We start from the raw sequence: 24,601 nt of genomic DNA on the forward strand, positions 1-24,601 counted from the left end.
ATGTTGGTTTGGCATCACATTTGGGCAGCCTCTACTGCCAATGCTTACAGTACAACAAAATAGACTTTGATGTTGAGTGCTACTAATTGTGCCATTTAAAAAAGTTTTTAGTTGTTGATTATGTTACATTTTGTCAGTTTTAATGAATTATGTTAAAGAGTACGGTGATTTATGCCAATAAACTTGAAAAACTTCAAAGCTCTGAGAAAAATCATTTTGTAATTTTGAGTTCATCATATTGTTATTCCTCTGGGGTAGGGCATTTGCACAGCCTCTAATTGACGGCAACGGTTATCGATATACTTTGTTCCTGGATTTTACTTGACTAACGACAAAGATTGCTTGTCGGGTACCAGTACAGACAACCTGCAGTTTTTGATGGTAGTAACTATTAGTTCACGGTGTTTGCTTTAATCTCACTGGAAGGTTGCAGCTTTCACTGAGGCCCTCTTCTGGCTTCTCTTTACAGCGACTGAACACTTTACTAATCGATTCCTTTTGAAATCCGAGCATCTGCATTAGGGGTATCTCTGACCCAGAAGGTGCTGGGGCTTAGCATTTTATGTGTACATGTTATTTTAGTCATTTTTTAATTACAAATATTAAAGACGATGTACTGTATTACACATGTCACTCATGTATTGTGGTTATCACGTGTTCACTCTGGCAATAAGGGGGCAACTGTGGGTGGATGTGAGAAAGTACCCTCTTTCTGCATGGTTGCCCCCACTTTTTGCTGAAGTGCTGATGTACTTCGACTGAGTGTGCCCTGGGCTCCTGCTAACCAGGTACCCAGGACCTATGTTCTTTCCCTAAAACTGCATTGAAGCTTAAACCCAATTGGCATCTCTGGCCACAGGTCAGCACCTGGTAAATGGTACCACAGGTACCCAGGGTACGGTGACCGGAGAAGGACTCTAAGGGCTGCAGCACTCATTGTGCCACCCTTAGAGGTCCTGTACCTTCACACTCACACACTGCCTTTGCAGGCTGCGTGTTTTGGTGCAGAACAAAGTGAAGAGTTGACACGGAACACATCCCTGTGTGCCATGCCTACAACCCACTGCCCTGGCATAGATAAGTCACCCCTCTAGCTGGGTGAACTATACCAGTGGTGCGGGTACAGGTGCATGAGTCTTGTACCCCTACATTATCTAAGTCCATTCTTAGGCATTGTAAGTGCAGTGCTGCCATTAAGAGTATATGGTGCTGGAGTTTGTCATTACAAACTCCACAGCACCATAATGGCTACACTGAAAACTGAGAAGTTTGGTATCAAACTTCTCAGCACATTAAATCCACACTGATGCCAGTGTGGAACTTCATGAAAAATGCACACAGAGGGCACCTTAGAGATGCCCCCTGAAAACTAACCTACCACTAGTGTCGATGCTGAGTGGCTGCTTTCAGCTGCCACCACCAGACAGGTTTCTGGACCCCTGGGTCGAGAGCCTGCTGTTCTCAGGGGCCTGAAACAATACACATCCTGGGACGAGTTGCCAAGCCTCATCCCCCAGGATGGGCAGGGTCCAGGAAGGGGAAGCTTCAAAGGCTTGCCGCCTTTGTGAGCTTCCCCAGACCACTTGCTGCTGTCAGCAACTGGTCCCCACTGGTTCTGACCCCTACTTTGGGCAGGAGAACCGGCAGGAAAAACAAGTGAGGAAGAGAGGTGTGCCCACTCTGCCAAACCCATCCCTCAGGTGGGGGAGGCGAGGTGAAGCACAACTCTCAGTCCCCACCATCTTGCAGAGGGGGGGCACTCAGCCAACCACGGAAAGGCTTATGCCCCCCTACCACCGGAGGGTGGCATAATAGGGTGTGTACCCACCCAACCTTTTACCTACCTGTAACGCTCCTAAATCTAGTATTAAGGGGACCCCTGAACCTTGCTTCCTCAGACCAGACCAAACTAAAAGAAAAGAAGGAGGACCGAACAGCCGTGCTAAGCTAACAAGAGGAAGACGCCCACTGACTTAGCCCCAGGCCTACCACCCTGTGCCTACCACCCTGCCTCCACCTCGAACTTGCTCATGCAAAATCCTGGTGTGTCCTGCAGCCAGCAACCTCGAAAACCCAGGAGGACTGCCTGCCTTCATCCACAAAGATTGTGTCTCCTGTGAAAACCAGATATGTTCCTCTCCAACCTCTGGCTCCAGCAGGACACCGCGAATCCGCACCACTATGCACCCGCTGCCCATGGCCCGAGCGGGCAAACACCACGAGGAGGTCTCCCTGGCAATCCTGACCCGAGGTCCGGCGACCCCTGACCTGCCTCAAGCCTCCAGCCTACGCCTGCAGCCTCAAACCAGAAGGTCCCCCCAACCGCGACCAGGAGCTGGTAAGATCCGAGCCTAAAAGGTACCCTTGCACCCGACGCCCCACGGCCTTGGGTGGCCAAACCGATGGTGCCTAACCAACCCCCAACATCCCAACTCACCTCTCGCAGTGGTGGTCGCACCCAGAAGACCTTAGTTCCCAAGCCTGCAGTGCCTTTGCAAACTGGAGGTTCCCCACTGCAAACAACAGGGTGCCCGAGTCGAAACAGCACACTGCACCCAGCCACCCTAGTGCTGCTGAGAGTGCACATTTGGTGCTACTTTGTTTCCCCATTTGCCCTGAGCTAAAGTCCAGGAGCTTTGCTCCCACAACCAAGTGCCCTGCTCGTCAGCAGCCACCAACCGGAGGTCCCCGAACCCCCATTGGATAACATTGGGCCTCAGCACCCAGCTGCCCTAGTGCCGCTGAGGGTGTAACAAGAGTGCATCCCTGTCCCTGGGGGACCCCTGAGTCTACCTCCGTAACCTCAACTCCCACTACCGAATACTTACCCTAAAACCGATAATACTATTTTCCTCCAGAGGATAACATTGACTGTTTTTCTTGGAACAAGTTCTTAAGTGTTGAGTTTGAAAACCTAAAGAAATTCCTTAAAATTGTACTAACTAGCAAAACGATTTTACTTACCCGTTTATAGAAAATGTCCCAGTGTAGTATCCAGTACATTTACAATTGCAATCCAAACTGTTACATTCTGTATATTTACTGCAAAGTACTTATCGCTTACCTGTGCCAAGCTTGCTTGGTTCTAGGAAAATAATTTAACTAAAATAATATTTTTATGCAAAAACAATTGGTCTGAAGTTCAGTCCTTGAGTGTGTGAATTCATTTGCTGACTGAGTGTGTACAACAAATTCTTAACACTGTCCTCTGATAAAGCCTTACTGCTCGACCACACTACCACAAATAAAGAGTAAGGTGTTATCCAACTTTACCTCTGCCTACCTTTGGGGTTCCACTGGACTCTGTGCACACTATACCTCACTTTGGTACAGTATACACAGGGCCAGCTTCCTACATTGGTGGATCAGCGGTGGGATACAAAACTTTGCATTTGTTGAACTACTTGGTTACCACCTGATCACACAACAGAAATCTTAAATGGTCTTTAGAATTCAGATTTTTTCAAATTGGCATTTTTGCAAAATTACTAAAAAGCCTTGTTAGGGCCTTGGTTAAGTCCCTTTAGAATTCCAGAAAAATAAAAAAAGTTACTTTAGCTAGGGGTAGAGGGGTTAGAAATCTTTTTTAATAATGTCTCAAAACAAGAACCCAGCTATTACTGAAGGTAACCACAATGTCATAGAGGAAATGGTTGAGGAGCTCGACCTCACCCCTTACCCTCACTTGTCTTTCAAGGAGGTAAGGTCCCTATGCAAAATTAAAAATCTAACCATGGAATTCCATGGTATAGTATATACAGAGTCCGCTTCCTACAGTGGACGTCAAAGCAAGAATGTGACTCCCAATGTTTTGCTCTACCCAATTTGTTGATGTAACCTGAATATTGTTCACTGTATTCAACAGACAACACAGTCTCAAACTAGTGATGTGGCCCTCCCTAAAGATCCTTCCCACAGTAGAAGCAAGACTGATGCGACAGGAGGACTAACAAGGACATTTTCAAGCCATCCTTGGGATGGCGGCTTTTTGACAATGGGGGGTACGAGACAGAACTGCATTTGAAATCAGAAGGGCCTATTGCAAACGTTAAAGTCAGACCGGTTGGTCCCTGACGAGAGGGTGTTTGAGGATAACCTTGATTATTTAAAAGAAATAATGAACAAAAAGGGAACGAAGTTTAGTTTACAGCAATGGAAAGTTTCCCTTAGTAGCTAAGAAGCCTGCAAACAACACAAAGAATCGCACATGAAGGTTATTAGTACAATCTTCAGTGGGCATTTACAAAGAGACACTAAAGTGAAATCTCCTAAGCAATCTGTCACAACTCCTAAGGCCCAAAAACGAATCCTAAGTTTTAGTCCCAAAGAAAAAGCAACAGCAAACATTAGGGCCATTTGTGCTCAAACTACAGGAGGTAGTCAAGTAAGCGTTGGAATTATTCTGCCCATTTTGCGTTTAACAAATAGTAATTGCACAATAGACCTTCTTCTTGAGTTTTGTGTCACACATGATATCAAGGTTTTTCATCTACAGGAATAGGAGGGCTCCTAGGTTCTCCTGGAGTAGACACAGCGTGTAAATAAATTATAAAACTACCAGTGCCGATATAATGAATGGTCAACCGGACGTTTTGATGCCATACAATCACGATCATGTCATGCCCCTTTCAACATGTTATAACATCAAAATCAATACGTTCTTGCATGATACATTTGGTAGAATAACTTTCATTAGTCATGGAGTGTACCTGGTCATGGTTATGCTAAATGGTGACAACTAAATATTACTAGGTGGCCGTATCCACGGACTGCTAATCTGTGAATATGTTTTTTATTTCTCATCCTTTTTAAGAGAGCGGTGCCTCACGCCCTGAGCTGTGGCCAGGTGAGGTGAGGAGTGCACCCGAACAATTACAGGCAAGCGTAAACTTGTTATACTTGTATATATAAATAATGTCCACGATATAGGTATAAGATACACCCTTAGATATCTAGCAATGTAATATTGATGTAATCGTGGAGCTTTTTACCACAGTACTTGTTTTCATATTCTCTTTACTTTTATCTTTGTTTTCACTGATTTCACTGTGTTACAAATCTGATGTCAGTGTATGTCTTGGTTTCTCTTCGAGGTTCTGTCCAAATTCCTGTGACATCTTAAAATAAGAATGGAGCCACAGGAAAATGTAGGTTGTATCAAATCCAACCACATCATTTGAGAATCTTGTACATATTTTCTTCTTCTTTTTTCAGTAGCGATATATTACCTAGGTCCCGAGGAATGCCGAGATCACATTTTGATCTATAAGGCTGAAACATGTAGACTTGTTTTTTTCGGACTAATGTAGTGATTTGGTTTATGCTGCATACGCACTGGTTTTAGTTTTGACACCAGGATAGATCAGTATAAAGGTGGTTTTCTTCCTGGTAGCCAATTTTAAGTCACTTTATCACTGCACGCACTGCAACCATCACCTAAAACATCTATAGTGCTTCACTTCGAGTGGATTTAGTAAATCCTAGCTCTGATCACCTAACACATCCCTGAGCTCCTCCGTCCCAGGGAGGGGGTTGTAGCCCTTGGTTGCACTAGGTTTTGCAACTAAGAGGAGGTCCAAGATGATAGACTTGGAGCCAGCCTCCTTATATTACAGTTCCCTGACTAATGAGGTTATCCACCATTTGACCTTGCATATATAAGGAGTTGAAAAAGGAGGGGCCTATGATCAGAAGGTCACAGGCTTTAAGGAAAGGAAATGGAACAAAAGGAGACAGAGGTCCTTCGAGGGCTGTTTGATGCTATGGAGCTTCTCCGTGTCCTGGGCGTCCATGTTGTTAGAAATGGCAGCAAGGGCCAAGTAATACAAAGCAAAGGTGGTCCAAGTATAGATGGAGAGAAGGATGAGAATAGTAATTACCTTTTTGATGACCATATCCTTGCAGGCAGTCCCCTAGGACAGGACAAAACATTCATCTATGTACCTTTGATGCATGGGGATGCCCACAGTTTAGATAGGGACGTCCCAACCTTTATGGAGGACCCTGAGAAATGTACCCAGCCCCTTCAGAGCATCATAATATTTTATAAGCCATCCTATCCAGACATCCTTGCATTGATGTCTGTAATACCGTCACATGACTTAATGGCAGAAAGTAAAAAAGGAAAGTGCAATGGCCCATTCAGCTGCCAAACCAAGAGAAACAAGATACTGGGGCTGCCGCAGACATGGTGAAAATGTTTAGGCAGGTCATCCTAACAGCCCTAGAAAGCTTGGACCCCAAAAAGACTGAGTGAACTTGGGAGAATGTGCTCTAACGGCTAGAGCGGTCGACCTTGAAGCTGGGGAACCGGGTTAGAGTCTTGGCAGGGATGCTCAACATCTTGTAATTCTGGTTAAATGACTTAATCTCCCCATGCATAACAAAAAAAATGAACGTGTCCATCTGTAACACAACTAATGCCCATGTAAGCCACTCTGATACCTTCGGTTCAAGTTTGCGCTATATAAAACTCCAACACCCCCCCCCCCCCCCCCCCAAAAAAAAGATTACTACTTGAAAGCAGGGCTAAGGCACGTCAAACTCTACATACAGTACATGGTTAAATAAAGTACTTCAGAGATATTCAGGGATAGAGGACAGAGCCTATAAAGGTCAAGCTGCTATAGTGGCGGCATTTCTTAATGGATTACAGCAGAAAACAAGAACCATTGATGGAGGTGCTCACAGGCTGACGAGGGAAGAACCTGTAGGAGGCCCTATATTATGCTGAGCCATTGCACTGCTGGCCCAGAACTGATGCAGCTTGAAAGCACTTTTAAATTACTCAGCCTCTAAGTGAGTATGGGAAGAGGGCTACCCCAAAAAGCCTGAAGAGATTTAGCAAAGAATTAAGGATAGCAATTGAGGTGTGGAATTAACGAAGGCCAGCACTGCAGAGTGAGACTTGACTTGGCCTGGGGTTCTCTCCAAATCTAGAGAGGGTTGCTGGATTCCCCCAACAACCACAATATTATTATGCAGCCTTGTTGTGGCTGCAGAGGATTGGGACATGGGAAGTGGTACTGTCCAAACTGGCATGGCCATCTTGAGCAGTCCCTTCTGAATCCACATGGGCCTTCTCAAAATCTAACGTCTGGTCTTGGGAATGCTTTCAACCCTCAAGGATCTTACCGCCAAATATCTATTATTGCTCTTGTCAAATATAAAGTACATCAGCAAATTGTGGATTGCATCATCAAGGGGAATGCTCTGGCAGGCTGGGCAGCTAAGGCAGCTCATTTCTTTCCCTCATGTTGTTGGATTCCTTTCTTCTGTATCCTCTGGAGACCAAACACTGCCTATTGGTTGATCTTGTGAAATTCGGAATCTCTAGATGGACCATAGTCCGAGGTCTCTTCTCAGTGTTATCAGCTTCTGATGCCTTGTGGACTTCCCACACTGGTAAAGGAGTGGCCCGGAGTTTCTTTCAGGTCTTACTTAAAGTACCATTCAGTGGCATATGTGAACCAAGAGGAAAGGGCTCGGTATTTTAGCTTCACTGGCATGTCTCCTCTTTTCTTGCAATAACTACACAGTACTGCAATTTCTGCCTTTAGCCCTGGACAAGCAATTTGAGTAGAGCAGGGAGCGCATTTTGGGACCCATTACTAAACATACAGATTGATGTTACTCAAATGGAAAGGTGCATTAAGCATCAGTGTGCCTTAGTTGTTGGATATCTGTTCACTAGGTGGGTGGAGCCGTACCATAGTGTACATGCAGATACTAGGGAAGGAGCCAAACTATTGTTGAAGGAATATATTTCAAGATATGGAATCCTAATACAGGTGGTCAGAGAGTATGTGACACATTTCACAGGCCAAGTAGTTAAGTAGGTTGGTAAAGTACTAAACATTACTCAAATTCAACCATCTCTACCACAGCCAGTAGTCGTGTAATGTTAAAATGGATTTTTGAAAAACAATGGTGAAGACAGGTGCAGAAATAAACCTGAAATGCCTCAATGCTCTTCCCACAGCCCTCAAAAATATGTTAAGTACAACAAATAGGATGTGCCTTAAAACCCATGAAGTAGTGATATACAGACCCATGATCTCGCAAGAGACATTGGTTAGTAATTTGCTTTTGGAGGATGTGATAATACTGGACTATTGTAAAGCATTGTTGAAGAATATTTGAGCTATTCATTCCCTGATATCAGCAGCTTTCCAATAGCCACCCACTGAGTTTTGCTATTAACTACAGCCTGGACACTGAGTCAGTGTGAAGTTCCACAAATGGGAGTCATTCTAGTAAGAAAGGTTTAATGGACCATTCGGGTGCTGCTAGTTGACAATACTGCAGTGAACTGCCAGAGAAAATTGGGTGCACACTCCTAACCAAAAGTGAACTTCGGAGTCTTCTGAAGGAAGACCAGGAGTGCAGTGCAAGTGCCTGTAAACCCTCCCCTCCACGTGCAGTCTTTACAGACAGGCTATGCAATAATGGAAAGTAATCCTCCATATATCACCTGCACTCGACAAAGAAAAATACAGGAGACAACAAGAAAAGTGGAAAGGATCGGTAAAGTACTGTATGTTGTGACGTTTACGATAGTAGTAATCGCCAGGGGACTTATATATGTTCTAATGGACAGGATATGAGATACCAACTCAATACCTATCTGCAACTGGGAGATGGATATGGAAAAATACTAAAAGTAAGCCAGTGCTTTGTTTATGCTCATGCGTCAGCCAATACTGAGGAAGGGTGGACAGAACAGGCCATTAATTCTAGCTTGTTCTGTAACAGGGAATGTCATTCTGTCTGCTTACCAATACAACCAAACCTTCCCAAAGAACTATGTAAGGGATGGTATGTGCGTTGATTTGGTTACCCAAAACGATTAAAAAATAACAGGTTTGGAAAGAGTAAAAACAAATAGACCTTTTTGTTTGGGCTACAATGTTTCTGTTCAGTTCCCGGGTTGGGCACATTAAAAAGAAGGGCTCTTTTTTTCAAGAATAATAGGAGCTTCTTTTAACTGACATTTATTCCATTTCAAAGTGCTCCCGATGTTAACAGATAAGGAAACTAAGACTGATCGAAATTTTCCATGGATCACACTCTGAGTCAAGAGGAGGAGCCAAAATAAATGTTAGTCGATTTGCTTAATGTGCACAGACTCGCATGAATTTCCCACCCTAGAACTACCACTTCCTGCCTAAGCCACTACATGTAGATTATCAGAAAAGTGGATAATTGCAGCCTTTGTTAGGATACACATCCTATATTAGAACAACCCTGGCCTAATCAGAGAGATTTATCAGAGTTCTGATGTGAGAACACCCTCCCCAATGACTTTTCCCAATATGGACAAATGTACGTTTGTTAAACGACAAGTAGATTTCGAATGCATCTGCATAGATTGAACCAGTATATTTTTATAAAATTCCACACCCCTGATCCAGTCCACCTCTGCTGAAAAATGAAGTACCAATGGAAGAATTCTGAGCACAAGTGCTACTTGCACTTATATATATATGCATTTAGGTTTTTGCACAAAACAAGTGTGCAGCATAGGCCTGTTTCATATGAAAACATTGTGAAATAAATAGCTTATAATTACACACAAAATGTCCACCTCAGTAAAGTACACTAGGCCGCTCTGGTTCTATGAATCATATCAAATTTTCCAATTGCCTTTAGCCACAGAGGCAAGCAAAATCCCAGCCCTTGAGAAAACACACACTGCTCCATTACCATGCTGTTCCTAAAGCTAGGGTATCCGTTGCTTGGGCATAAATCAGAAGGTTCCTAGTCATCCTGCTTAGCAGAGATAACAGCACAAATGTGAAGAAAGTTGGATATTCCATGCCCAAGCCATCCCATGAAGCATCTCAGAAAATCTGAGCTATCACTATAACTGATGAAAACATTAAATAATTATGATACATTTACTTTAAAAGTTAAAGGTTTTTTCATTTTAATATCATGACACTTAAGATAATATTAAGCCTGTGGTTTGGGTTACATTTTATTGGGACAGTTTGGAGAGAAGATTAAATGAATAATCAAATTCTGTTATACCATAAAGAGACTAGTCTGGAACACCCACTCTAACAGACCTCACCCGTACTCCAGCCTCTGGTATATACATTTACATTGATCACAGTAATGCTTCAGTTTGCATACTCATTGTTCGCAGAGCTTTACCTACCTCTGCATTGACCACTTCCTGTTGGAGGTTTTTAATTCGACATTTTAATCCATCCACATCCTCCTGCAAGGGAAAAAATTGAACATTTCCAACATTAAGGAAATAATTGCAAGCAAAATTCTTTATTGGCAGGGATTTTCTTAAAAGATAATGCTAATTAGGTAGCCCTTATTTTGTTTATGTTTGCACAGTTCCAATCTTGGAGTGGGCCGTCTGGAAAGGAAAGAAATAAAAAGTGACGTGGAGAGTTGGGGGGGGGCGGGCGGACAATGGAGAAGCTGGTGTGTGTGTGGAGGAAAGTAAACACTGCCAAGTAGCAAGACTAATGGAGAACAATTTAAGGGAAGAAACGGATTGGGGGGCTCAATCTGAAGAAAAACTGACAAAAAGCAGGGTAGGTTAGGGAGGGAAGCAATGGATGAGTTGGAGGCTATAGTGAGAGAACATGGGGGGAAGCAGCATACGGGAAGGTAGTTTGAAAGCACATACTCCCATGGAGTGCTAAAGTTGAAAGAAAAAAGTAATTTCCTAAATACGAAAAGTGGAAGGATACAAGTCATCGAATCAAAAGGACAGTAAAGAAGCTTTGTTCCATCGGAGGGGTAAATACAAGAAGAAGAAAAACTATCCAATAAGATGCAAGCAAATGAGTTTGACTAGAAAGCCAAATAATGGTAAACAGTAGGTTGACCTAGAGTGCACTGTAAGCATTGTTGACAATAGGTGTTTACCAACAGATAGCTTGAAGCAGTCTGTAGGTGAAAGCTCAAACTGCAGTGGGGTCCCGGTGTAACAGCATTTTGCAGAGCACACAATCCCAACCCCCCTGGACCATTCAACATGAAACATGTACCTGTGCTCGCAGTAGGGTGCATTCTGCCACCTTCACCCGATTATTGTACGCCTCCAACTTCTGACTGAAATAAATACATAAAAACATAATTTATTTCCCTTATTTCATGATTAAGCTACAAATCTTACTGAGTGTTATAAGGAGATTTGCTTCCATCCTCACAAAAAACCTTTATTTTGGAATTTGTACGAATTCATAAAAGATTATAAACATATAGTGCACAAGTATATAAAATCAACAATCAAATAGCCTTCTAATTTTGACTGCTACAGTTAAAAAAAACGGAACAATTAACTAAAAGGTGAATCAGTCAGTAATTGTAAAAACAAAAAAGCTGGCAAATATAATATCTTTCAAAGTGGAGTATAAAAAACACAAAAAATGATGAAATTAAGGGTATCCAGTGGAGAATCTAAATCGCAGCCACAAGGGCCTACACTTTTGACCGTAATCCATCTATTTGGGACCTTCAATAGCCAATGCAATAAAATTAACCTAAACCTTGTTAACAAGAAACCATGATTACGAAGGGTAACAAATATAAGATAAGGTTCAGTGATACACATTGCTTTTAAGGGCCTATACGCACGTATGGAAGGTTTCGGCAATTTAAATCTTTCTCCATCTGCTTGGCGCAGGGTGAGAAATGTTTAGCGGGTCCAGATCAAATTTTGAGATCTTTTCAGGGATAACAAATAAATCATGATGGCCCATGGAAGCAAATGAGGTCTCTCGATGTATTTGAGCCATGGGATCAACTGTGCTTTACCAAGGGACAGACAATCTGTCAGCAAATCACAATTCAGGTTTTGTCTCGGGCCTTGATCAGATTGCGGCCCATCTCAAATGAGGATGAAAAGCTAATATATCAGAAAGGTAACTTAATCCCAGTTCTTGATGTAATATGTAACTCAGAATATATTGTGGCACACTTAGGAGGCGTCTGGAGAATATATTTTCCATGGTTTGTAACAAAAAGACATCAATATAAGCAGATATACCTACTATATGCTTCTGCAGTCACACATTTGGACTGGTACGTTTTCATCAAAGCTTTCAAAGGATTTTTGCCCAAACGGGAGGCAAAATAAGAAACCAAGTCAATAGACTTCATAAGCAGATTTTACTTACCTCTTCAAAGGGGAGATCAGGTACCAGCACAGTCAAATACCGGTCACACCTAGCTATGAAAAAGAGTTGGCCCTACAAAAACTTGTCCTTTGACAAGTTATCTAGACCTAGTAGACCTAGGCCGGATCACCAGGTGATGCATCGATTTCTTACTGCTCCGGGAGGTCATGCATAGTTTCTCCGGACACACGGCCTCGGTTCCTTACTGAAGCCGAGCGTTGATGTAGAATTGGCGCACAGGTGCGATGCGTGGAAAATCCAGACACGGTGGAGTTGATGCAGTGGTGGCGAAACAGGTGCTGTGTCGATTCTCCCAGCCACAAACAGGTGATGCATTGATTTCTTCATTCGCACAAGGTCGGAGAGGGAGTATCGGACGTCAGAGACACTGTGCTCTGGAGTCAGGATGTGGAGGTTCTCTCAGCCACGGACAGGCACTGTGTCAATCTTTTTTGCCGCACCGCGGCGGTGCGTTGGTTTTTCAACAGCATGGCAAGCTTGCTGAGGGAAAAACGGAGCTGAAGGGCAAAGCGTGGATTTTGAGCTCTTCTTGCAGCAGAAGCTATCTCCACGGGCCCAGAACTGGAATTGGCACCACTTGGCAGGTCAGAACTCCCAACAGAGAAATTCAATGGCTGCAGGTGAAGTCTGTGATGGCCCTGAGACTTCTTAACAGGAGGCAAGCATGCACAAGCCCTTGGAGAATCTTCTCAAGCAGGATACCAAAACAAAAGTCCAGTCCTCGTCCTCTCCAAGACAGAAGCAGCAACTGCAGGCCAACCCAACAAAGCAACACATCAAATGGACAGTACCCCTCCTGACAGTTTTCCAGGTCTTCCTCTTGGCAGAGTCTCCTCTTGATCCAGAAGTGTTCCAAACATGTGGGGTTAGAGGTCAAATACTTAAACCTCATTTTGCCTTTGAATTAGGCATACTTCAAATGTTGGTTTTGTAGTCCACAGATCCTGCCTTGCCCGGTCTTGGCTTCAGACACACTACAAGGGGGGGTCGGGGGGAGTTTGTGGAGCCAGAATTGTAAGAGGCCAGGCACAGCCCTAATCAGGTGTCAGTGACAACTCCCCCCACCACTCTAGCTCAGGAAGGCACACCAACCTGGTGATGGGTTATCAGATTATGCAGGGCACACCACAGCTCCCTTTGTGTGACTGTCTAGAGTTAGTGCACAAAACAGCCTGTCAGTCTAAACCAGATATGGATTCCACAGGCAGAGACACAGAATGGAAAAGCAAGAAAATGCCCACTTTCTAAAAGTGGTATTTTCAAACAAATTATTTAAAAACCACCTTCATTAAAAGATGTATTTTTAAATTCTGCGTCGTCCAGGGAGCCCAAATTCAATAGCTCTATTGCTTCCCAATTGAAAGTTACACTTGTAAGAGGTTACAAGGCAACTCCAATGATAACCTATGAGAGAGAACGTCCTTGCAATAGTGACAAATTAAATTGGCAGTATTTTGCCACCAGGACATGTAAAACCCACAATCACATGTCCTACTTTTACCTACACTGCACCATGCCTATGGGGCTACCATGGGGCTACCTTTTGCCTACCTTAGGGTTGCCTTACATGTAGAAAAAGGGAAGGTTTGGGCCTGGCAAGTGGATGCACTTGCCAAGTTGACATGGCAGTTTAAAACTACACTCACAGACACTACAGTGGCAGGTCTGAGACATGTTTGCAGGGTTACTCATGTGGCCCATGAGTAGCATATGATTTACAGGCCCTGGGCGCACACAGTGCACATTACAAGGGACTTAACAGTAAATACAACAGGCCAATTACAGATAACCAATTACAATCACATTTTACACAGGGAGCACTTGCACCTTAGTACTGATCAGCAGTGGCAAAGTGCCAAGAATTCTAAAGCCAGCAAAAATAACATGCAGGACACAATAAAAAACAGGAGTGCAGAAGCCAAAAGACAGGTGAAAAACATGGCAAAGATGCAGGGTCTAACAAGGTAAACAAGAACAAAGCCCAGATGCCCCATTGACATGCATTTCTTTTAACATGGAATGTCATAGTACAGGAGCCATCGTTGTTATAACAAACAGCAGACATGCTCATTGAAGATCGTATAAAAACCACAATGGCTGCATCCACTCCCAGGCTCAGGAGCATGTTTCATAATGTGTCTCTATTAACTCTAGCAAAGGTTTACGTGAGATCCATAAAGGCCAAGTACAACTTTAAGAACTGATCATTTGTGCCATGTCTAAACTCATATTCTAGATCATGAGCAGTACCCCTGTGCCCTGGTAAGAGGCATCGTTTGGCTCCACGTGGCAGCGTCCGCATCCGAAGTGACATGCACGATGCCTATACTGGGGCCACCTAAGCACGCTGATTTTTTTTTTTTTTGCGACTTTCTAAGCCTGGAGTGCGGAGCCACAAAGAACACGGACCACTGGTGTGGAAAACTAGGGCCCTGAAAGGGGAAAGCCCGCTCCCTAGAAATCCGTTCGCATAGCAGGAAGGATGGGTGGGCCAGTAAGTAATCTGTTTACCAGATAAGGCGTTACCGAAGGTGTAGTAAGCTGGCTCTGTATATACTATACCAAAGTAAGGTATAGTGTGCACAGAGTCCAGTGGGTCCTCAGAGGCTTTACAGCGGCTAAAGCAGATAATTCTAAATACTCTCCTTTGTGGTAGTGTGGCCTAGCATTTAGGCTTATCAGGGGGCTGTGTTAAGCATTTGTTGTACACACATTCAGGCGAAACAATTATTACACACACTCAATGACATAATCCAAGACCAACTGTAAAAATATTACTTTTTGTATGTTTATTACTTAGAACCAAAGATACTTGGTTCCTATAAAATACGTTTTGTGAAATCATAGTTTTTAAGTATAAAAAGTGAACACAGCATTTTTCGAACAGTTCAATGTTAACCTATGGAAGGAAAACAATCATGCAATTTCAAAGGTAAGTACATGACTTACAAATCCAGTCTTCGGGTTTTAGGACCAAAACTGGGCAAGGGTTGGGTAAGTGTGGAGACTGCACCACCAGCGGCACTAGGTCGGCCGGGTTCAGAAGTCAAATTCAGTCACTGGGGCCCAATGTTAGTCAGTGGAGACTGGGGGCCGGTTGCAGGCAGATCAAATCGGAGTTGGGGGTTAACCTCCGGGGTTTAGGACCAGCACTGGGGAGCCACGAGGCAGCACCAAACACCCTCTGCGGCCCAGAGGAGGCCAGTTGCAGAGTGGCAGCAGAGCGTTGGTCGCCCAAAGCAATGGAGAGTTAAGATCTTGAACACAGGCTGCAGACTCGGACAAGTTGGCTGGACGAAGAGAACTGGTGGCTCTGGAGGTAAGTTGGGATGTTGAAGGGCACAGTCGGTCAGGCTCCCTAAGGTCGGGCTGCAGGTGCAGGGTTTTCCTTTGAGGTCAGAAGATCCTTACAGGAGCGAGTCACGGTTGAGGCTGCAGGCGTCGTGGAGTCCAGGAGAGGTCATTCTGGGATGACATCGAGCTCAGGACCGCTAGGGAACTGTCTTAGCACTGGTAGGCTACTTGGACTCTGGTCCGGAGGGCTGGCTGTGCGGTTCAGCAGGACACTAGAGCTCTTCTTGTTTTTTTCTTTGTGGACAGGGCCGATGTTCTCAGGAGTGTTTGGTCTTCAGTGAAGGCAGGCAGTCCTCCCAGGGTTGTGGAGGTCGCTGGGTCTGCAGGATGAGTTGCTTTTTGGAGCAAGTTTCTTCGAGGGCTGCAGACAGGAATCTTCACTGCTGCAAGGCTCTTCGGTCCTTCTTCTTTATGTCACAGGAATCTGAGGATCAAGATTCAGAGATGTCTCTAAATTCAGGGGTTTAACAGGTACTGGCAAGAAGTAGCCAATGGGCTACTTACGTTTAGGGTGACTACACCCTTTGTCTATCCACTCCCTTTGGGGAAAGGGACATACCCCTAATCCTATTGGCTAAAAGCCTCACATCCAATATGGAGGATTTTCAAAGGAGGGGGTCACTTCCGATCAGGACACCTTTGGGGTGGTCCTGACAGAGGTCCTGCTTACTAATTTTCCTGCTGACCTTGCCACCAAAAGTGGAGCTTGGTCAGGGGGGCAGGCATCTTCACTAGCTGGAGATGCCCTGGCTAGCATAACAAAGGGAAGGAAGCCTTTGAGGCTCATCACCCTTGAATCAAAAGAGACACAATTGATGGACGGAATGCAGGACAAATTAAAACATTCACCCCCAGTCAAGAGATCTGGGTTAAATCCATCATTCTTTTGCTCACCATGCCACCCCAGTTTAGACCTTGCCATATGCAAATCAGTCTTGACCCTGTGCCTCATGGGAACAGTCCAGCCCGAACTGCCAAGCCAGGTTCTCCCTGGACCGGAATCAAGCATCCTAGGACCGGTTTCAGGGATTCACTCTTCTTCAGCCAGGATAGCTTGATTCCAGTGGAACAGTGAGCCCAGGACCCACGTCTTGGCATACCTGGCTCACTTAGGGCGATAAATCAAAAGACACACAATTGATGCCACAGGAATCAAGCTATACTGGCTGAAGAGGGGTGAAACCCTGAAACCGGTCCTAGGATGCTTGTTTCCAGTCCAGGGAGGACCTGGCTTGGCAGTTCAGGCTGGACTGTTCTCATGAGGCACAGGGTCAAGACTGATTTGCATATGGCTGGGTTCAAACTGTAATGGCATGGTGAGCAAAAAAACGATGGATTTAGGCCCAGATCTCTGTACTGGGGTGAATGTATGACATTGTTCTGCATTCTGTCCATCAACTGTTGTTTTTGCATTCATCACCCTTGAATGCTATTCCTCCTTGGGGGTAGGTGTGAAGCACCTCTACCCAGAGTAGGCTTTGTTTCTGACTCACGGACTCTCACCTCAGGAAGTCAGAAACATGTGTGGAAGTGGCAGGCTGGTGCAGCTCAGTCAGCTACACACTCGCAGTTTTGTAGGATTTCAGGGGGCACAAATGAGTGCATTTATTAATAAATCCAACACTGGCATCATTGTGGGCCCCTTAATCTGAGATCTTTGGTACCAAGAGGTATTGTGCACCCTGCCTCAGGGCTGCAAACCCTGCTGTAGGGGTGATTTACCTATGCTTTTGGCAGTGCTGGCAGGCCTGGAACACATGGGTATGTGCCAGGTCGGCTCTCCACTTTTAGTTGCACTAAAACACGCAGGCTGCAGGGGCAGTGTGCATGTGTTTGGTGAGGGGTCTCTTAGGGAGCAAAATACATGCTGAAGCTCTTAGAGATCCTCTCGGGTCATAATGCCCTTGGTACCACTGGTACCGTTTACAAGGGGCTTACATGTGGGCCAATTGTGGAAACAAAGGTACAGTTTTGGGAAAGAATAGAAGCACCGGGTGTGGGAAGCTGGCTCTGTATAAACTATACCAAAATGAGGTTTAGTGTGCACAGAGTCCAGTGGAACCCCAAAGGTAGGCAGAGGTAAAAGTAGATAGCACCGTACTCTCCATTTGTGGTAGTGTGGGCGAGCAGTAATGCTTTATCAGAGGGCAATGTTAAGCATTTGTGGTACACACTCAATCAGCAAATGATGTCACACACTCAAAGACTGAACTTAGACCAATTTGTTTGATTCAAGAAGATTATTAGGTTATTTTATTTCTAGAGCCAAGTCAAGCCTGGTGCAGGTAAGTGGTTTGATACTTTGCAGTAAACAGTACAGTTGTAAATACTTTGGTTTTGGTAATAGATAAATCACTTAATGCAATACTTGGAAATACTGTACATATGTAGTATCGGTTAAATTGCTTTGCAGAATACTTTTCTTACACAGTGTAGTATACCTGAATACTACACTGGGACATTTCCTGAATAAAAGGTAAGTAATGCGATTTTGTTATTAGAACACAATTATATAGACTTCATAGAGTTTCCAACTCCACACTTAGAAACTTTTTCACTAGTAAACAGTCAATTGTATCCTAAGGGAGGAAATAGAGTTATTGGTTATCAGGTAAGTACTTTGTTGTGGGAGTTGGTTTTCTGAGGCTAGACTCAGGGATCCCCCAAAGTCAAGGATGCACTCTCAAAGCACCCTCAGCGGCACTAAGGCTGCCGGGTGCAGAGTGCTGAGGCCGAATGTTATCCAATGGAGGGGATAGGGGGCCTGCGGTTGGTGGCTGCCCACGAGCAGGCCACAAGGTTGTGGGAGCAAAGCTCCTGGTGTTAGGCTCAGGGTAAAGGGGGATCTGGTTTAGCACACAAAGTACACCCGCAGCGGCGGCTGGGTGCAGGGTGCTGATTTGGCGTTAGGAGCCCTAATGTTTGCAACAGGGATTCTCCGGTTTCAACAAAGACTGCAGGCTCAGGACGCAGATCTTCTGGAGGTGATCACCGGTTGGAGAGATAAGTTGGGATGCCCATGCTGGGACACCGTCGGTTGGGCCACCCAAGGCTGTGGTACTTCGGGTGCAGGGGTGTCTTTAGGCGTCAGGTTTTCTTACCAGCTCCGGTCGCGGGGATCCTCCAGGAAGAGACTGCAGGCAGTATGTCGAGGCAGGTCAGAGATCACCAGATCTCAGGTCAGGATCACCGGGGAGACCTCCTCGTGGTGTTGGGCCACTCGAACTCAGGCCGTGGGTGTGGGGTGCAGACTCACAGTTTTGGCTTGGGCCAGAGTCTGTGGGTGACCAAATCCGGTGCTCATGGGAGACAAAGTCTTTGGGGGTTGAAGGCAGGGCAGATCCTCTGGGTCCTCGAGCTGGCTGGCGGGGGTGTGTGTGTGTGTGTGTGGTGTGTGGGTGTGTGTGGTGTGTGTGGTGTGTGTGGTGTGTGTGTGGTGTGTGTGGTGTGTGTGTGGTGTGTGTGTGGTGTGTGTGGTGTGGTGTGTGTGGTGTGTGTGGTGTGTGTGGTGTGTCTGTCTGTCTGTCTGTCTGTCTGTCCTTGGTACCATTTACAAGGGACTGACATGTGGCCAGAGAGTGCCAATTGGGTTTTGTTTTTAATGCAGTTTTAAGGAAAGAATATAGGACCTGGGCACCTGTTTGGCAGGGGCCAAGGGCACACTCAGTCGAAGTAAATAAGCAATTAAGCAAAAAGTGGCAGCAACCATGCAAACAGAGGGCACTTTCTTACATTGGGAACCCGATGAGCAGGGACCCAGTGCACATTCAGTCAAAGTTGCATTCAGAGTCAGGCAAAAAGTGGGGGATAACCATGCCAAAAGGAGCACTTTCTTATAGAAGGTAAGTAACTTGTTCATCTGATAGAGACTTCTAGCCGCAGATTCCTTATCTTAGACTAGATACCCAAGCAATACCTACCCAGAGGTGGGCTTAAAGATCCCCAAATAGACTGGTGCAAAGACCGGTGTAAAGACGGAGGCCAATATGCTGGATAATTCTCGAGATACTGGCATGCTTTATTCCCCTACCGTGACTATGGTGGAGGGTGCGTCCTTTCAGTGGTGGCGAGATGAGTGGCTGAGGTCCTGGACCTTAGCCTGCCATCAATGGCATTCAAAATGAATGTGTTGACATAGGTGCTTCAGCCACGAGTGTCCCTCAGGATCCAGCAACCTCTTCCAAACCTCTCCAAGTCCTAGCCCATAGAAATAGGGCTTAATGCTCCGACCTGGAAGGCATGGATCCAGTCGGTGCCGAACACCCCCCCTCCAACTCCATGTCAGGGATCAGAATGGAGACGCTGGCGCCCGGAGCATCGGCGTCACGACAGACGCCGGAGAAGGTCGAGGAGGTATGACTGGTGCCAGTCCGGATCTATCTGTGAATCCAAGGGGCCTGACTGGTGCCTGGGCGGGAGCTCCCAGTGTGGAACCAGTAGGGGCTTATCTTGAACCCTCGGGCCCAAAGGCATGCTAGTGGGAAGGGGCCGCTTAAATAGGAGACGCATGGCCTCATACAACTCCGAGTTGATCGGGGGTCGCTCTGGCTCCCAGAAACTCATGCGCTGGCTCGACCGTGGAGCCTGGACTCAAATGGTGATACGCCCTTGTCTCGTTGGCCCATGAACGAGGCAAAGTCAAAGACCTCTTCAACTTCTTACTCTTTTTCTTGCGGTGGGACTTACCCAAGTGACTCGACAACTTCGAGTGTGAGAAAGATTTTGGGCTCTGCGTCCGATTCGGGGACCTTCTTCTCATACTAGACCGGGACCATCACAGCATTGCATGTCCAGCCACCAGGAACTTGAGAGAACGCTCCCTCAATGCCTTCAGATTCATTGAACAACAGTTGACACAGTTCTTAATGCCGTGGTCGTGCTCGAGGCACCAGAGGCAAACAAATTGCGGGACCAACATCAAGCAGGGACAGGCGTCACAGGACTTGGGAGGACATTCCTGCCACACCAGGAGATAAACTTCATACATCATACTCGTGTTCAGGGCAGCCCCAGGGAGCTGTGAGCCGCACTCCACATGGTGGGGTAGGGTGAGTCACTGACTCCTACAGAGAAGAAACAGGCCATTTCCGTACACTCCACAGAACGGGGTGCACTCTTATAATTAGTTAGGGACACCAGGGATGCCTGCTCTCTGCAACTGGATATCGATCTGTCCCTTTGGGCGGAGGGTGCATGGGTACTCTCCTGTTTTGATGTGCGATTCTTAGCATAGTGACACTGTTGCTGCAATAGATAGCAGTTGTATTTATAGTTTATCTACTATTGGGGCAGGGGTTAAGTGGCCATTCGGCTGCCTGTACATGGTGAAACATTGTTTGGTTAGGGGTGGACATGTTTACCCAGAGGAGGTAAGGGGACTGGGCAGGAGGCATGGGGAAATTCATGTTGTTCTACGTTAGCCAGGGACATCCTGCATCAAGATGTGGGGTCAGGCAAGGTGGGGTACAGTTTGAGGGACTGGAGAAGATAGGGGTGAGGGTTGGGTGGAAATGGAGGTGCAAGGAATCCTGGGCGTCGCCCAATCAGTGCTGGATCAAATGACCATGGTAGTGACAGATGTAGGGGGTAGCACGACAATTATCACCTAGAATGCTTGGGCACTTCAAAGCTACACTAAGCGATACTGGTTGCATACATATCTTTGGAGGTATAGGTTCAGCTTCAGTAGTCCGTCACCTATATCGTTAATAAAAAGTTGAATAAGTTAGACGCAAGTATGCAGCCTTGTTTTACGATGCACTTTAAAGAAAAACTGACCATCAGTTCTCCTTTTGGGCCATATTTGACAGAAGCTATATTATTATGATGTAATTGTCAGGCAGCAAAAACAAGTTTCTCGGGTAGGCTCAAATTGCGCAGGGTCTGCCACAGGATAAGTCTATTAACTGAATCAATGGCAGTTTTGAGGTCAATGAAGGTCACAAACAAGGTCATGTTCCTTAAGTAAAAATAAGTGAGGCACAAATTATACAGCAATATAGCAAGAGTGAGGGCCTGCACAACAAGGGGGCAGAGCACTGCTATTCAACAATATAAGCAAATCTCCCCTAGGGAAAGCACTGTGTTCCACATGTATACTTTGCACACACTGTCAAAGCCCTCTATAGGCCAACTATTACAGTAATACCAATCTGGTTAGAACATTATGCGCCATACATGATATGCTGTAGAGTTGCCATCTATCTATCATAGAGATATTATAACAGATTCTGTAAATGAAATACCTAGACGTGTTTCAGTAGACTTCCATAATTTTTTACACCTTCTTCAGGACAGAACATATAGTCTCCCATTGAATTGTCATAAAATACATAAAACCAAAGCGTGTGATTTGAAATTCCGTCCTGGGACCATACACAAATGTTAGAGCCCCCCAATCGCGTCTGTCTTTAGTGCTTAAATCTACCATAGGCCCACAGTTTATTCAAAAGGTTCTCAATGTGTGCAATGTGAAACCCCTTGCTGAGACCTATTAAGCGGGAATGTTAGAGTCTCCCATTCCTATTCATCTTTGATAGTTAATAGTGCAAAAGGCCCACAATTGGTCCAAAAAGTTCCAGTGGCACCATTGTTGTCACTGTAAATGTTGACTCATCAACCAAACTGTGATCCATTCTAAGGGAATGCAATTCTCCTTGATGCTTCGGCCGCCGCTGTTCAGTTTATGCAACAGCCTTTTTGTTTAAAAAGCAGCTGATCTCCCACAAAGTGAGAGCACAGTGGACACCAATATGCGTTTTTTTTTAATTGCATATTGGAGTGCTTAATGTTCTAAACATATTGGTACTACTGTAATAGCCAATAGTTTGCTGTCTTATGTGTGTATATATATATATATATATATATATATATTCACTGAAAAAACCATAGGTTTCACACATGTTATAGTTAGCGGAAATTTTACTGATAAAAAACCAATGAAATTGCCCCGTTATAGTTAGTGCTGGCAACTATAACTCACGCGACCGCAATCCTCTGCTGATGCTAATACTGTATTTAGACACTTATTTGCCCATGTCTTCTTCCATACATTTTTAGCTATACATATATTACAAATATTTTTTTTTCATAAAGACACATATGTCATCAGCAGAAGATTGCGGTCGCGTGAGTTATAGTTGCCAGCACTAACTATAACGGGGCAATTTCATTGGTTTTTTATCAGTAAAATTTCCGCTAACTATAACGTGTGAAACCTATGGTTTTTTCAGTGAATTTGCAAGGTTTTTTAAATGCTAATTCCTAACTATAACGTGTGTGAAACCTATGGTTTTTTCAGTGAATTTGTACGTTTTTTTAAATGTTAAGTTACTTTACGCCATTCGTGGCGTGCGCGCCCACTTAACGCAGTTCGTTCCGTGCGCGCACGGTGCGCTTCGCGCACCGTGCGCGCACAGTGAGCACGCGGTGCGCTTCGCGCACCGCGCAACCACTTTACGCAGTTAGTGCCGTGCCCACGTTACGCTAGATGGGCCATGTACGCACGATGCGCTTCGCGCACCGTGCGCACATGGAGGACATATTATGCGCTTCCTTGTGATCGGTAATCTGTTGAATTTTTTTTGGGAATTTCTGTGCTCTAATAAGCTATGCACAAATGGTGGCCTACGGTAAGCGTACGGTAAGCGTAATCGGCGAAATTGCCGAAAAAAAAATAAAACCTTTTTTGCTCTTGGGGGATGTTTGGGGGCTCCCTCAACATGACTATGTGGGAGGGAGTTGTCAAAACAGCCCCGTAACATGTTTTTGGCCATCAGGTTTGATAAACAACACTCAGTGCGAGAGACAAAATGGCGGACGCCGCTTCCTGGTTTCGGCCGATTCGAATGTTTACTAAGATCTAAGAGCCAATCAGAATCGCGCTCGCGCACGCCACCGTACGCTTACGGTAAGCGTACGGTAAGCGTACCGTAAGCGGGCTCAGATATATATATTGATTTAAAGGCTATTTTCTCAGAATCTACTGAACAGATTTACACCAAACCTACAAAAGGCACTTCCTTGACCTAGGGACTACCTCTCTGCCAAATTTCTAGTAATTCTGTTCAGCCGTTCGGGCTGTAGCTCGTTCTAAAGGTCCTATGGAAAAATGCATGGGAAAAACGCGTTTTGGGACCCCCCTTTTATCTCAGCCCCCGCTTGACGAATCCCCCCGAGACTTTCAGGGTAGGAGCGGAGCGTAGCGCCCCACCTATTTTGAGAAATTCGCGAGGATTCGTCGACCGGCGCCAAAGTTATTCAAAATAGAATGTTGAGGTTTTCCTATGGAAACGTGGTCCTAACTATAACTACCTACTGGCGACCGCCAGTAGGTAATATATATATATATATATATATATATATATATATATATATATATATATATATATATATATATATATATATATATATATATATATATATATATATATATATATATATATATATATATATATATATATATATATATATATATATTTATATATTTATATATTTATATTATCTACTGGCAGTCGCCAGTAGATAGTTATAGTTACAACCTAGATTCCATAGAAAATCTCAAAATTCTATTTTGAATAACTTTGGCGCCGGTTGACGAATCCTTGCGAAATTTTCAAAACTAATGGGGCGCTTCGTTCAGCTCCTACCCTGAAAGTCTCGGGGTGATTCGTCAAGCGGGGGCCGAGAAAAAGGGGGGTCCCAAAACGCGTTTTCCCCATGCATTTTTCCATAGGACCTTTAGTCGAAGGTACAGCCCAAACGGCTGAACAGAATTACGTGAAATTTGGCAAAGAGGTAGTCCTCAGGCCAGGCATGTGCCTTTTGCATATGTGGTGTAAATCCGTTCAGTAGTTCCTGTGAAAATCAAAAGTAAAATCATATACATATCTGGGCGGAGCCTAACCACACATCTCATTGTGAGATCTGATTGGCTGTCAGCACTTCATCCAAGAAGTGTTGGCAGCCATCTTGGGACCAATATACATGATAACACCTCATTAAAAAGCATTGCAGTTAATACAAGGTTTTAAGACTTTAGTTACATTATAAATCATTTGTTGATGGTACCATACTCATTT

The 24,601-nt window shown here is 44.8% G+C and overlaps 1 protein-coding gene across 2 annotated transcripts in view; it reads right to left on the reverse strand.

Moving 5' to 3' along the window:
• The window catches only part of LOC146805169 (uncharacterized), a 182,432-nt gene that overhangs the window by 21,167 nt on the left and 136,664 nt on the right, over positions 1 to 24,601 (reverse strand). For both annotated transcript variants that reach the window (XM_085622361.1, XM_085622360.1), the window contains exons 7-8: positions 11,016 to 11,079; positions 10,163 to 10,225 (exon numbers count right to left, since the gene is read on the reverse strand). In XM_085622361.1, the coding sequence (XP_085478487.1) occupies positions 10,163 to 10,225; positions 11,016 to 11,079 (127 nt within the window). The remainder of the gene's footprint in view (positions 1 to 10,162; positions 10,226 to 11,015; positions 11,080 to 24,601) is intronic.

This window comes from Triturus cristatus, chromosome 8 (genome assembly GCF_964204655.1).
Source record: "Triturus cristatus chromosome 8, aTriCri1.1, whole genome shotgun sequence".
NCBI lineage: Eukaryota > Metazoa > Chordata > Amphibia > Caudata > Salamandridae > Triturus > Triturus cristatus.